General features: G+C 40.4%; 1 protein-coding gene across 1 annotated transcript; it reads right to left on the minus strand.

Annotated features, from left to right (window-relative positions):
* Positions 1-2,500: 2,500 nt before the first annotated feature.
* ifngr1 (interferon gamma receptor 1) lies at positions 2,501-14,807 on the minus strand. Its single transcript, XM_034688572.1, has 7 exons — positions 14,437-14,807; positions 11,266-11,383; positions 9,211-9,392; positions 8,974-9,122; positions 6,626-6,797; positions 4,539-4,669; positions 2,501-3,459 (listed from the first exon to the last, which is right to left on the minus strand). The coding sequence occupies exons 1-7, from the start codon at positions 14,507-14,509 to the stop codon at positions 3,055-3,057; spliced, it is 1,230 nt and encodes a 409-aa protein (XP_034544463.1). The 5' UTR covers positions 14,510-14,807; the 3' UTR covers positions 2,501-3,054.
* Positions 14,808-15,854: the final 1,047 nt, after the last annotated feature.

Genomic DNA, 15,854 nt, shown 5'->3' on the forward strand with positions numbered 1-15,854 from the left:
TCTGATTTTTATAACCTGGGCAAAAAGGACCAAAATGACCTCAAACTGATCACCAGTGAGAGCAGACGTCATTTTAAACTGTCATTTTAAAAATCACACCAAAACTAGAAATATTAAAAAGGCACTAATAAAGCAGTTTCTCTCACATACAACTACATAAACACAAACAACAGCTGATCAAACATTTGAGTTCCTCGCTTCCTCAACATAAAAAACTTTAAAGTCTAGTTCAGTCAGACAACTCCCTTTAAATTGTTTATTGTAGCAGCAAATACATATTCATGTTTGGCGCCCAGGCTCCGGCCTCATCACTCCCTGCAGATAAGTTTACATGCAGACTGAGGAGTGATGAGCAAAACATACTGAACACCCCCCGGAGCCTGCAGGTGGATGCTGGGGTGGCGGTGGGGATGAAGGAAAATTCAGCAATAGGCATGCAGGGCAGCGGAGGCGTTGACAAGCAGAGGGAGAGCTGGGAGATTTTCCCACTTTAAATAGACCGCCGATTTGAGAGGCAGAGGGCGTGATTGGATGATGGTTATGAGAGAGGGACATGTGACGTGTATGGCAGTGCAGCTCGAGTTGTCTGCCTGAATTAGCTCCCAGGCTTCGCTCCATTTCTGTGTAATTTAATGAAGTGATCCTAAAACGATCCCAAAAAACACACAATGTTCTCACAGAAACACAAAGAACAGGTTTCAGCTGAAACACTGCCCATAAAACTGACAGATCTGATCGTTTCCTGGACACAACAATATTTCTGTCATGGCATGAAGGAGCGTCAAATCTGATAGGTCTAACCTTTTTCAGGAATCTGACCTTTTCCCTCAGAATTCTGAGATGAAAGTCAGGAGTCCATGTTCCGAGTCAGGAGTCCGTGTTCCGAGTCAGGAGTCCATGTTCCGAGTCAGAATTCAAAAGTCAGAGTTCTAAGATCAAAGTTGGAGTTCAAAGAGCAAAGTAAGAATTTAAGGATCAAAGTCAGAGTTCTAAGATCATAGTCAGAGTTCTTAGAGCAAGGTTAGAATTTTAGGAACAAAGTCAGAGTTCTAAGAGAAAGGTAAGAGTTCAAAGAGCAAGGTAAGAATTTTAGGATCAAAGTCAGAATCTGAGGATCAGAGTAAGAACTTAAGGATCAAAGTCAGAGTTCTAAGATCAAAGTCAGAGTTCTAAGAGCAAGGTAAGAGTCCAAAGAGCAAGGTTAGAATTTTAGGATCAAAGTCAGAATTTTAGGGTCAAAGTCAGAGTTCAAAGATTAAAGTCAGAGTTCAAAGATCAAGGTCAGAGTTCAAAGATCAAAGTCAGAGTTCAAAGATCAAGGTCAGAGTTCAAAGATCAAAGTCAGAGTTCTAAGAGCAAGGTAAGAGTTCAAAGAGCAAGGTTAGAATTTTAGGATCAAAGTCAGAATTTTAGGGTCAAAGTCAGAGTTCAAAGATCAAAGTCAGAGTTCAAAGATCAAAGTCAGAGTTCAAAGATCAAAGTCAGAGTTCTGAGAGCAAATCAAGAGTTCTAAGAGCAAGGTAAGAATTTAAGGATCAAAGTCAGAGTTCTAAGAGCAAGGTTAGGGTCAAAGTCAGAATTCGGAGATCAAAGTCCGAGTCAAAAGAGCAAAGTCAGAATTTAAAGATCAAAGCCAGAAATCCAGTATCAGACAGACTTCAGAGCTCAAAGTCAGAATTTAAGGATCAAAGTTAGAATTTTGAATTTCAAAGTCAGAGATCTAAGAGCAAAGTGAGGATTCTAAGAGCAAAGTGAGAGTTCTAAGAGCAAAGTGAGAGTTCTAAGAGCAAAGTGAGAGTTCTAAGAGCAAAGTGAGAGTTCTAAGAGCAAAGTGAGAGTTCTAAGAGCAAAGTGAGAGTTCTAAGTTCAAAACAGAATTTAAGGATTGAGTTCTAAGAGGAAAGTCAGAATTCAAATATCCCGGTTCTAAGATCAGAGTCATAGTTCAAAAGGGCAAAGTCAGAATTTATGATCAAAGCTCTAAGATCAAAGACAGGACTTAAGGATCAAAGTCAGGATTCAAGTTCAAAAATTCTGAAATGCTTTGAAAGTTTTTTCAGTTTTCTAAGTTTTTATTATAGATTTCAAATAACAGTTACTGAAGTTATGGGATGGGAGCAGAAACCTCACAGGATTTTTACTGAACCTGAGCAAACACACCTGAAACATCAGTCCAGAGACTGGTGAGGAGATATTTTTTGTTTGTATGCATCTTTTCTCTTTTGTTTGATTTTAAATTTAATAATAAAAAAGCAGACCAACAAACGTTTGCAACGACAGAAACAAGGCACGATCCAAACACCTGAGGTTCAGGCAGATAAAAAGAGAATCAAAACATCGGACAAAGAGAGCTCTAAAACCTTGATTTGATCGTTTCCTCAACATTAAAATCTCTGAGAGGACGTTTTTATTTCAAACCACCCTTAAAAAAAACAGTCTCACACACACACACACACACACACACACACACACACACACACACACACACACACACACACACACACACACACACACACACACACACACACACACACACACACCTGATTCAGCTCACTAAACAGCAACAAACATATCTTACAAAAAGTGCTGATGAAACATTTGATTACTAATAGAATGTTCTTCTTCTTAAAGGAGACTCTGCTCTGAGGTATCTGAATAAATATCACGGGAGCAGAGCAGCTCCGCAGTAAACCAGTGACTGGAAGATCACCAGTTTTTCCCCGGAGTCAAACGACAGCTTTAAATGCTTTCAATTTAAAAATCAACAACATCTGTAAGATCGGACGTCACGTTTTTCCTGGAGCTCCTGAAAAACCTGTCAGGAAGGACGGAAGGACGGACTCGTGTTTCTCCTCAGAGGGAAACATTTAGGGTGTGAGTTCTGGATTCATTGCTCCAGGCTCCTCTCAGGAGTCTCTTGAGCAAGGCACTAAATCCCTGAGTGTCCAGTTTCTGTTTTCCAAGGCAGAAACACAAGCAGCAGCAGTCCTGGCTTCCCTGAGATAAAACCCTGCTTTAGAAAACTTTAACCCCAAAACAGTCCCGAAGGTCCTTTTATCTTTTGATATTGTCAAGCAGATTGTGAGGGCAGTCGTAGGGTGACACCTCCTCCTCCTCTTCCTCCACCTCCTCTTCCTCTGTCCTCACCGAGTCGTCTGCAGAGTGATCGTCCGTGCTGCTGCTGCTGTATTCCAGACCCTGGTTGATTTGGGATTTCCCTCCCCGGGATGAATAAAGAGTTTCTGTTTCTGATTCTTGGTTGCTGCTCTCTAACATCGCCCCCTCCTTGTAACCGACATCGGTGCCTCGGGCTCCAGATCCATCTCTGTCGTCCTGCAGGTCTTCCTCCTCGGAGCTGACCGAGGGGCTCTTGCAGGTTGTGTTATCGATCAGCACGACAGCACTGAAGTCTTCCTCGTGAGGAACGTGATATTGTGTCCTGCAGTCTTTGGACAGCTTCTGTGAGGGAGAATAAAGAGCATGTGAGAAACTGATGGTCGGTTGATCTTACCACCAGAGGACACCGGCTGCTTTGGATGCTGCACCCAGTGTTCATTTGGCGGCTCTTTTAGATGTAGTCTTAGTCTTTAGATGAAAATGTTAGTTTTAGTCACATGTGAGTCTTTTCAGCCCTTTATAGTTTTAGTCGACGGAAACTCAAAACATGTTAGTCTCTGAATTTTTGCCGAAACATCTTCAGTCTTTAAATAATTCATGTAGTGGATCAGATATCTGTATCAGGGTTATACCAAGAGGTGACAAAAAGGTGACATATTCTGCTCTTTTTCATCAACATATATTGGTCTAAGAGGTCCCCAAAACATGTCTTTAAGGCTTATGCTCATAAAAACACTTTGAAATCAGATTCTGGTCTGCCTGAAAACCCCTCTTTTTCAGCCCTGCTCAGAACAGGCTGTTTTCTGTGTCTGTGCCTTTAAATGAGAATGAGCTCTCTGACCACGCCCCCTCAGGAAGTGGGTGTGGCCTCGGCCGTCCGGCACGTTGATCTAATGTTTACATGTTGGCTGAATATACACGGCTGCTCACAGACCCGCGTTACTTCAACCCTCTGAATCTGATCCAGAATCTGATCCTGACGGAGAGGCGCCTGCAGCAGGACCTTTCTGAACCATTGGTCACAGATTTAGTGTTTCTTGTTGTTTTATTTGTCAGTATGTCGACGTGTGTCTTGGTACACAGCTACGACATGTAGCTATGTGGCTATGCTAACTAGCGCTAGCACTTTTCCATGACAAATAAAAATCCTCCACTAGATCTTCAAATCTGCAGACGTGGGGAGTCAAAGCGACCTTTGTGTTTATTAAGACAGCCTACAACTAGCATGCCTCCCTCCTAAGCTCCTTGTTAGCACACACTGATGCCTTCAGGGTGAACATAGCCATAGAGACCTTCAGATCCGGTGCTGTGATGGATCAGAGACGGACCAGACTTGAAAGGTTCTGTTCTAGTAAACCGGTTGAATTTGACTGTTACTGCTGAGAAGATCCTCATCCTACACCTTCAATGTGTCTCCTTACCAGAGAGGACGGTAAAATCTTTACTTCCCTCATCGTCCAGGACTTTGTCAAACAGATCGCTGTTATGATCAAAATGACGATGATGAAAGTAGCAGACAGGAGGATGGCGAGCAGGATCATCTCAGGGAAATCTGCAATAAAGCAAAAAATCAATGTTTGGATTCCTCTTTGATCATTTCATGGAAACACGAGAACTGATGATTTATAAAACTCAGAATGTTTCTTCAGTGTTGTTCTTTACTTAGGGTCCAGATTGCTCTCCTCAGACTCTGCAAACATTACAGCAAATGTTTCTACACAGAGAGACCTTTATGTCAAAGAGACTCCATTCACAAAAACTGGGTGTGTAAAATCAGAACTCAAAGGAGTTGCTGATCGACCGCTGCCTTGACTGGTTAGCTTGTTTGAAATCTTGAGACTTTCCTGCCACCGTGGATTCATCACAAACCACGAAAACACAGACCGACTGATGAACTGATGAACCCAGGCGGCAGACAAGAAACCTTTTGAAATGACGACTGTGTCGCATGTTCAGTGCTCCTCCCACACATGTCACATGATCAGGGCTGCTCCCTCACATGTCACATGCTCAGGGCTCCTCCCACTCATGTCACATGATCAGGGCTCCTCCCACACATGTCACATGATCAGGGCTCCTCCCACACATGTCACATGATCAGGGCTCCTCCCACACATGTCACATGATCAGGGCTCCTCCCACACATGTCACATGATCAGGGCTCCTCCCACTCATGTCACATGATCAGGGCTCCTCCCACACATGTCACATGATCAGGGCTCCTCCCACACATGTCACATGATCAGGGCTCCTCCCACTCATGTCACATGATCAGGGCTCCTCCCACACATGTCACATGCTCAGTCCTCCTCCCACACATGTCACATGATCAGTGCGCCTCCCACACATGTCACATGATCAGTGCTCCTCCCACACATGTCACATGATCAGGGCTCCTCCCACACATGTCACATGATCAGTGCTCCTCCCACACATGTCACATGATCAGGGCTCCTCCCACACATGTCACATGCTCAGGGCTCCTCCCACACATGTCACATGATCAGGGCTGCTCCCACACATGTCACATGATCAGTGCTCCTCCCACACATGTCACATGATCAGGGCTCCTCCCACACATGTCACATGCTCAGGGCTCCTCCCACACATGTCACATGATCAGGGCTGCTCCCACACATGTCACATTATCAGGGCTGCTCCCACACGTCACATTTCACATGATCAGGGCTCCTCCCACACATGTCACATGATCAGGGCCCCTCCCACACATGTCACATGATCAGGGCTCCTCCCACACATGTCACATGATCAGGGCTGCTCCAACACGTCACATGTCACATGATGAGGGCTCCTCCCACTCATGTCACATGATCAGGGCTCCTCCCACACATGTCACATGCTCAGGGATCCTCCCACACATGTCACATGTTCAGGGCTCCTCCCACTCATGTCACATGATCAGGGCCCCTCCCACACATGTCACATGATCAGGGCTGCTCCCACACGTGTCACATGTTCAGGGCTCCTCCCACTCATGTCACATGATCAGGGCCCCTCCCACACATGTCACATGATCAGGGCTGCTCCCACACGTCACATGTCACATGATCAGGGCTCCTCCCACACATGTCACATGATCAGGGCTCCTCCCACACATGTCACATGATCAGGGATCCTCCCACACGTCACATGTCACATGATCAGGGCTCCTCCCACACATGTCACATGATCAGGGATCCTCCCACACATGTCACATGTTCAGGGCTCCTCCCACACATGTCACATGATCAGGGCTGCTCCCACACATGTCACATGCTCAGGGCTCCTCCCACACATGTCACATGATCAGGGCTGCTCCCACACATGTCACATGATCAGGGCTGCTCCCACACGTCACATTTCACATGATCAGGGCTCCTCCCACACATGTCACATGATCAGGGCTCCTCCCACACATGTCACATGATCAGGGCTCCTCCCACACATGTCACATGCTCAGGGCTGCGTTCTTTAAGTCTTTGAGTAAATCCTCCTGGTCCAGTCTTACCTGTAGAGTCTTCAAAACAGATGGGAGCAGTCTCATTGAACTTCACGTAGCGAGCGCCAATTTGGTCATACAGCTGTCCCCTCAGCGTGACACACTTCTCCTCCCCCTCAGAGAAAGAGATCTCACGCTGGCATTTTTCCTGATTCACCAGACATGTCCCCGTTACGCTATTCTGAAAGTCACAGAACAAAGAACACGAACGTCATCAACATGTTATTTCAATATTTTGATAATAATGAACGGAGCTCTTGACGAAGTTGTTTGGTGTCACACGGGACTTCCACCAGATCTAAAGGTAAGAGAAGCCAAGGAAAAGAAAGCTGAGGAAAGGAAATGAGCACTAAGGGAAGGAAAGGAAATGGGCGCCAAGGAAAGAAAAGGAAATGATTGCTAAGGGAAGGAAAGGAGAGGAAATGAGTGCTAAGGTAAGAGAAGCCAAGGGGGAAAAAAAGCTGAGGAAAGGAAATGATTTCTAAGGGAAAGAAAGGAGAGGAAATGAGTGCTAAGGAAAGGAAAGGAGAGGAATTTACCGCTAAGGAAAGGAAAGGATGGCTAAGGGAAGGAAAGTGGAGGAAATAAGCGCTAAGGGAAGGAAAGGAAAGGAAATGAGTGCTAAGGGAAGGAAAGGATTGCTAAGGGAAGGAAAGTGGAGGAAATAAGCGCTAAAGGAAAGGAAAGGATTGCTAAGGGAAGGAAAGTGGAGGAAATAAGCGCTAAGGGAAGGAAATGAGTGCTAAGGGAAGGAAAGGATTGCTAAGGCAAGGAAAGTGGAGGAAATAAGCGCTAAGGAAAGGAAAGCATTGCTAAGGGAAGGAAAGTGGAGGAAATAAGCGCTAAGGAAAGGAAAGGATTGCTAAGGGAAGGAAAGGAGAGGAAATAAGCGCTAAGGAAAGGACAGGATTGCTAAGGGAAGGAAAGTGGAGGAAATAAGCGCTAAGGGAAGGAAAGGAAAGGAAATGAGTGCTAAGGGAAGGAAAGGAGAGGAAATAAGCGCTAAGGAAAGGAAAGGATTGCTAAGGGAAGGAAAGTGGAGGAAATAAGCGCTAAGGGAAGGAAAGGAAAGGAAATGAGTGCTAAGGGAAGGAAAGGAGAGGAAATGATCGTTAAGGGAAGGAAAGGAAATGATCGCTAAGGAAAGGAAAGGAAATGGCTGCTAAAGAAAGGAAAGGAAATGATTGCTAAGGGAAGGAAAGTGGAGGAAATAAGCGCTAAGGGAAGGAAAGGAAAGGAAATGAGTGCTAAGGGAAGGAAAGGAGAGGAAATGATCGTTAAGGGAAGGAAAGGAAATGATCGCTAAGGAAAGGAAAGGAAATGGGTGCTAAAGAAAGGAAAGGAAATGATTGCTAAGGGAAGGAAAGGAAAGGAAATGAGTGCTAAGGGAAGGAAAGGAAATGATCGCTAAGGAAATGAAAGGAAATGGGCGCCAAGGAAAGAAAAGGAAATGATTGCTAAGGGAAGGAAAGGAGAGGAAATTATTTCTAAGGGAAAGAAAGGAGAGGAAATGAGTGCTAAGGAAAGGAAAGGAGAGGAAATTAGCGCTAAGGAAAGGAAAGGAGAGGAAATTAGCGCTAAGGAAAGGAAAGGATTGCTAAGGGAACGAAAGTGGAGGAAATAAGCGCTAAGGGAAGGAAAGCCAAGGAAAAAAAGCTGAGGACAGGAAAAGATTGCTAAGGGAAGGAAAGGAAATGGGTGATAAGGAAAGGAAAGGAAATGATTGCTAAGGGAAGGAAAGGAAATGGGCGCTAAGGAAAGGAAGGAAATGATTGCTAAGGGAAGGAAAGGAAATGGGCGCTAAGGAAAGGAAAGGAAATGAGCGCTAAGGAAAGGAAAGGAGAGGACATAAGCACTTAGGAAAGGAAAGCCAAGGAAAAGAAAGCTGAGGAAAGGAAATGATCTCTAAGGGAAGGAAAGGAAAGGAAAGGAAATGATTGCTAAGGGAAGGAAAGGAGAGGAAATGAGCGCTAAGGGAAGAGAAGCCAAGGAAAAGAAAGCTGAGGAAAGGAAAATGATCTCTAAGGGAAGGGAAGGAAAGGAAAGGAAAGGAAAGGAAATGATCTCTAAGGGAAGGAAAGGAAAGGAAAGGAAATGATTGCTAAGGGAAGGAAAGGAGAGGAAATGAGCGCTAAGGGAAGAGAAGCCAAGGAAAAGAAAGCTGAGGAGAGGAAATGATCTCTAAGGAAAGGAAAGGAAAGGAAATGAGTGCTGGAATATATTTTTGCCTTTTTTTGGGGGACAAAAAAAGCATCAAAAATAAAATCTGATAAGAATGTGATGTTTTTTAAAATCCTGGAAACACAGCACATGTTTTTGTTCAAAGATGTATATAGAAGATATTTCATGTTACTTACTCCACCCGCGGTGGTGACATTGAACCAAAAGTAGGCGCCAGACTCCCCAGCTTTCTGCAGGTCTTTGTAGAAGTTCAAAGGATTCCTGAACGTCACTGTGACCCCTAGACCGTCCCCTTTCAGATCCACAGGAGGGAACGCCAACTTACCTGAGGAGAGGAGTTTAAAGTTTAGTTCTTCAACAGAAACCCAGAAAATATCTCATGTCTATCAAATAACAGAAACATGAATACTCACATTTGATATCAGCCGGCCTGAGAGAGTTAAAGGTTAAAGTCTTAGACTGGACTGGTTGGGACTGGTTTTCTCCCAGCATGGCTGTGACAGAGACTGAGTGGACCTCCATGTAGCTCTCTTTAGATTTCCAGATGAAGGGACTCAGATCAAAGTGCTGATCGGCGGTTTCGTGTTCAGAATCGCTTCAAATGTGAAACAACAGCAGAGAACCAGTCAGACAGATTTTAAATACCATAAACTTCAAAACCTCTTTCAGTTCTGGGTCCACCTCAGCCGTCTACGATCTAAGGTATCTGAGGAAACAAAGGGATCAGGTGATCCAGCCCGGGTTTCTCTCCGGGTAAAACTCCACCTTGTGTTGCTCAAAACTTTAGAGAAGGGTTAAGATTACCTTGATCCAAAACAATCAGGATCAGCGACCAATAAACTGGATTACCTGATTCAAGAGAATACAGTGGATTACCAAATCCAGATCAGGTTTATCCAAATGAAACCTTTTAAACAACTAGATCCAGAACTTTCAAGAGACTGATCTGAAAATGTTATCCATGAAACTATACGAGTACAAATAATGAGAGCTAACAGGAACAGAACGGAATGGATCAAAGAAGAACGGATCAAAGAAGAACAGAACGGAATGGATCAAAGAAGAACGGATCAAAGAAGAACAGAACGGAATGGATCAAAGAAGAACGGATCAAAGAAGAACAGAACGGAATGGATCAAAGAAGAACAGAACGGAATTGATCAAAGAAGAACAAGATGGAATGGATCAAAGAAGAACAGAACGGAATGGATCAAAGAAGAACGGATCAAAGAAGAACAGAACGGAATGGATCAAAGAAGAACAGAACGGAATGGATCAAAGAAGAACAAGATAGAATAGATCAAAGAAGAACAAGATGGAATGGATCAAAGAAGAACAGAACGGAATGGATCAAAGAAGAATGGAATGGGTCAAAGAAGAACAGAACGGAATGGATCAAAGAAGAACGGATCAAAGAAGAACAAGATGGAATGGATCAAAGAAGAACAGAATGGAATGGATCGAAGAAAAACGGAACGGATCAAAGAAGAATGGATCAAAGAAGAACAGAATGGAATAGATCAAAGAAGAACGGAATGGAATGGATCAAAAAAGACTGGGACAAAGAACAGAATGAAATGTATCAAAGACGAATGGATCAAAGAAGAATGGAATGGATCAAAGGAGAACAGAATAGAATGGATCAAAGAAAAACAGAACTGATCAAAGAAGAATGGATCAAAGAAGAACAGAATGGATCAAAGAAGAATGGATCAAAGAAGAACAGAATGGAATGGATCAAAGAAGAAAGGAATGGGATGGATCAAAGAAGAACAGAATGGAATGGATCAAAGAAGAACGGAATTGAATGGATCAAAGAAGAATGGATCAAAGAAGAACGGAATGATATGGATCAAAGAAGAACAGAATGGAATGGATCAAAGAAGAACAGAATGGAATGGATCAAAGAAGAATGGAATTGAATGGATCAAAGAAAAATTGATCAAAGAAGAACAGAATGGAATGGATCAAAGAAGAATGGATCAAAGAAGAACAGAATGGAATGGATCAGAGAAGAAAGGAATGGGATGGATCAAAGAAGAACAGAATGGAATGGATCAAAGAAGAATGGATCAAAGAAGAACAGAATGGAATGGATCAGAGAAGACTGGAACGGAACACATCAAAGCAGAATAGAATGTTCTGGTTGATCAAAGCCAAAGAACAGCTGTGATTCATTCTAAACAGCAGAAGCGACACCAGGAACAACCTGATCACACTCATATCACTCCACAGAAAGTAGTCCGTCTCATTCCCCCCCCTGCCTGTTGACACTGTGGTAAAAACATTAGTGTGGTCTCAGGCTGGTCTTCTTGGTCATGGGGACATAATGACAGTTAGCGGTTAGCACAGATGTGAGAAGCTAGCCTGAGGAGCTACTGGACCCCAAACTTAACAAATAAGAATCGTAATTCATGACAACAAAAGAACACATCTCCATATTTCAGGTACGGGGTGTTGGTTCTTACTTATTATCTCTTTGGACGAGCACCTTGAACCTGGTGTTAGGGTGCTGTCGGCTGTATTTCCAGCTGGCGGTGACGTTGAAATTATCGCAGCTCAAAGTCAGGTTTGATGGACGCAGAACTGAAAGTATTAGAAAACAAAGGATGCATTAATGGGTGACTGATGGAACAGAGAGTCAGACAGGTTTTAGTTTATGTTCTGTATTGACCTTTACTCAGTGACAGAGCTAGATTAGATCCAAACACGACTTATTACCCATCATAAAGTATTTATAGAGGAGTGGAGCAGTGCGTACTTTAAATCAAACAAGTCCTGTAAAGCCACTTTAGTGGTTCACCCTTTGTACCGCATGATAACAGCGCTGTGCTGACAGGCCTGACAGCAATAAGGAAGCTACTGTACGTGTTTTCAAAGTCACTGTGGTTGCTCTGCAGCATTCCACCTGTCAGATTCCCTTTGTGTTCTACCTTCTGCATCAATTGAAGCCCACAGTGAAGCCAGTTTTAAAAGACTCTTAAAGGAACGCCTTGATCATAACTCCAACATGAATGAATTTTAATGAATTTTAGTGAACATCCTGTTTTGTTTTTTGTTTTATCTTATTGCATGTTTGAAGCATTTTAATTTTTTCTATTTTATGTCTGTAGCATCTTCAGTTTTCAGTTTTTCTACCTTGTGTTTGTAGCATTTCTAGCTGCTGTACTTCCTGTCTGTAGCATTTTTAGTTTTTCTACCTTGTGTTTTTAGCATTTTCAGTTTTCATTTTTAGTTTTTCTGTCTGATGTTTGTAGAATTTTCAGTTTTCAGTTTTTCTACCTTGTGTTTTTAGCATTTTCAGTTTTCAGTTTTTCTACCTTGTGTTTTTAGCATTTTCAGTTTTCATTTTTTCTATGTGATGTCTGTAGCATTTTCAGTTTTTCTACCTTTCGTTTTTGAATTTTCACTTTTCAGTTTTCAGTTTTTCTACCTTGTTTTTAGCATTTTAAGTTTCCATTTTTTCTATCTTATGTTTGTAGCATTTTCAGTTTTTCTACCTTGTGTTTTTAGCATTTTCAGTTTTCATTTTTCAGTTTTTCTATCTGATGTCTGTAGCATTTTCAGTTTTTCTACCTTGTGTTTTTGGCATTTTCAAATTTCATTTGTCAGTTTTTCTATCTTATGTTTGTAGCATTTTAATTTTCAGTTTTTCTACCATTCGTTTTTAGAATTTTCACTTTTCAGTTTTCAGTTTTTCTATCTGATGTCTGTAGCATTTTCAGTTTTTCTACCTTGAGTTTTTAACAAATTTAATATTTTCAGTTTTCAGTTTTTCTACCTTGTATTTTTAGCGTTTTCAGTTTTTTTACCTTGAGTTTTTAACAAATTTAATATTTTCAGTTTTCAGTTTTTCTACCTTGTTTTTAGCATTTTAAGTTTTCATTTTTTCTATCTTATGTTTGTAGCATTTTCAGTTTTTCTACCTTGTGTTTTTAGCATTTTCAGTTTTCCTTTTTCATTTTTTCTATCTGATGTCTGTAGCATTTTCAGTTTTCAGTTTTTCTACCTTGTGTTTTTAGCATCTTCAGTTGTTGTATCTTACATTTGTAGTATATTCACTTGTTGTATTTCATGTCTGTAGCACGTTTCTGTTTTTTGTATTTTATTTCTATATAGCATTCACAGTTTTTCTTTGTAATGTTTGTTTTTAGTTTTGTATTTTATGTATATTTTGTATGTTTGTTTTATGTGGACCCCAGGAAGAGCAGCTGCTGGGTTAGTGGCAGCTAACGGGGTTCTGAATAAAGATTAAAGAATAAAGTCTAAAAAGACATTTTATTCTAGAAATAAGAGACTTAGTTTTGAGATTTTGCAGTGTGGTGAAATCCCAGTGTAATCTTTTATGCTATGGAACCAAGCAGCTCAGATATAAAGTGTGAAAAACACAAATAAACTTTAAGTTGTCCACATTTTCTGCTGAATCTGAAGTCATTACTGCTGCTATAAAAAGTATCTGGAGTTTAATCAAAGTGAAACACACCAGCAGGTGTTAGTCATCAGTAATTACCATGAATTAAATCATTAATCTTTGATTGATTTCATGGGAAGCAGCAGGTGTTTGTTTTGTCACAATGGAGTCAGCAAACACACAATGGTATCCCCCCCCCTACACCTTTACTTTAAGATCAGAGAGTGAAGAAACGCCAGGGTGAGAAGAGATTTGGACATTTTTAGGATGTGTTACTCAACGTGACCTCGGCGCACAAAAGGACAACGAAGTGGTGTTCCTGAAAGTAACCAAGAAGGAAACTGCTGCTGCTATTTTTAAAAGTTTACACATTTACTCATAGCTGGAACCGGCTTACACACACATCTTCCCAGAAAGAGGCAGGGACTATCCAGAAACACGACGTCATGCAATGTGTGGAAACTCTCAGAGGACAGGATCAGATAGTCTGCCTGGATACTTATTCAGAGAGTCTCCGCCTTTCAAAATCCAATATGACCACATTTATACATCTCCAGGAATAATAAACAAAAAGGGAAGAGTCATTCAAATGAGCCAAACTGAGCCGTGTGCTCAGCAGGGGTGGAAGATTCAAGAGAATTCAGTGGAATGACTAGTCACCAGGCGGTTTCCTCCACACAGGAGGATGTCTCAACTCAAATGTTTCATGGTTTTAAACTTGTAGAATAATGAGCAAAAATACAAAGTGTGTTAAACATATAAATGAGAATTTTTTAAAGTATATTCTAAGTCTATTTTAGGTGATATATGCCTTACAAACCAGATGAATGCAGCATAAAAATCTGGGCAGCATTTCACAGAAGAGGTGTTAATTTATAAACATCACTTCATAAAAAATAAAATAAACAAAAATCTTTGTCATGTAAAATTGTTGTATTTATATTTAGGGCTTTCCAATATACATTAAAAAAAAGTTTTAACATGAATTTTAATGATAAAGGAGTGAGTTATCCTCATTGAACTATGATCTGTGAGGATTAAAGAACACCAATTAACTAAATGTGGATTTCAATGGTCAGTAATGGAGTTAAAATTAGATTTTTTTTAAATGTGTATTGGGATGTTTTGGATATTTGAATATGCCCCGGGTCAAATTGACCCAGGAGCATTATTGCTGTTCCAGAGAAACGAACCTAACAGGAGGGTTAAAAGGAGTCTGAGTACTCACCAATCTCAGCTGCAGCTCCTATCATCAAGACGAGGGGGATGAGGAGGACCCTGAACGCACCGTCCAGCTGCATGGCTCAGGCCTGACTTGAAACAGTTCCTCCTCACCAGGTAGGACCCGAGGTAAAATACACTGACCCCAAACGAGCCCTCATTAGAAACACGTGGAAGTCTCAGAGTCTCAGCTGGTTCTGGTTCCTCTGCAGAAAAGTTCCTGATTTTTATTTAACTTCCCCCAGAAACACGTCCGAGGGCAGAGACTCTCCTCTCCGAGGCAGACTCATCTTCCGTCCTGTGTGTGTGTGTGTGTGTGTGTGTTTGTGTGTGTGCGTGTGTAGAGGAAACATATGTAACCTCACCTGAGCAATCTGTGAAAACACCTCTATGACGTTTCCGGATGTAGTAAATAACGCGCCTTTCACAATAAAGGTTAAATGGAGAGAGAAGAAATCACGAGCTGGATGAAAATAATTTAATTAATTCATTTCATAGGAAATTATTAGATTCTTCAAACAATAACAAACGGGAATAAATGCACAGGAAAAAAATATTAAATTATGATAAAAAAAATATTGAATAATAATTCATGATTTCCAAGAAAAAACAAGGAATGTCAAAGTAACCTCTCCTGATAAATAACAGATACTTAACTTAACATTTAGCTCCAAAACGTCATAAAAACGCACTGAGAAATTTTAAAAGTAACTTTTAAAAATCACATTTAGAGCAATATTTGTGAATTTCTTCACATTTAATTTTTTTGTGTTACAATCACTATTCAATCTAAATGCTAGATATAAACATAATTGTTAAATAGTAAATCTAAATGTTAAATCTAAATGTTTAATATAAATGTTAAATATAGATATTTAATGTTAAATATATATTTTAAATATAAATATAAATGTTATATGTTAAATCTAAATGTTTAATATAGATATAAATGTTGATTGTTAAATCAAAATTTTAAATCTTAAATCGAATTGTTAAATGTTAAATATAAATGTTGAATATAAATGTTAAATGTTAAATATATATGTTAAATAGAAATAGAAATATTATATGTTAAATAGAAATGTTTAATATAGATATAAATGTTTAATTTTATATAAGTATTGATTGTTAATACAAAATTTGAAAACTTAAATCTAATTGTTAAATGTTAAATCTAAATGTTAAATGTTGCTCTGCGATCCTAAATCTTAAATTTAATTGTTAAATGTTAAATATAAATGTTGAATATAAATGTTGAATATAAATGTTAAATATAAATATAAATATTATATGTTAAATATAAATGTTTAATACAGATAGAAATGTTAAATGTTGTATAAGTGTTGATTGTTAAATCAAAATTTTAAATCTTAAATCTAATTGTTAAATGTTAAATATAAATCTTAAATGTTGCTCTGCGATCCT

Source organism: Notolabrus celidotus, chromosome 7 (genome assembly GCF_009762535.1).
Source record: "Notolabrus celidotus isolate fNotCel1 chromosome 7, fNotCel1.pri, whole genome shotgun sequence".
NCBI classification, from domain to species: Eukaryota; Metazoa; Chordata; class Actinopteri; order Labriformes; family Labridae; genus Notolabrus; species Notolabrus celidotus.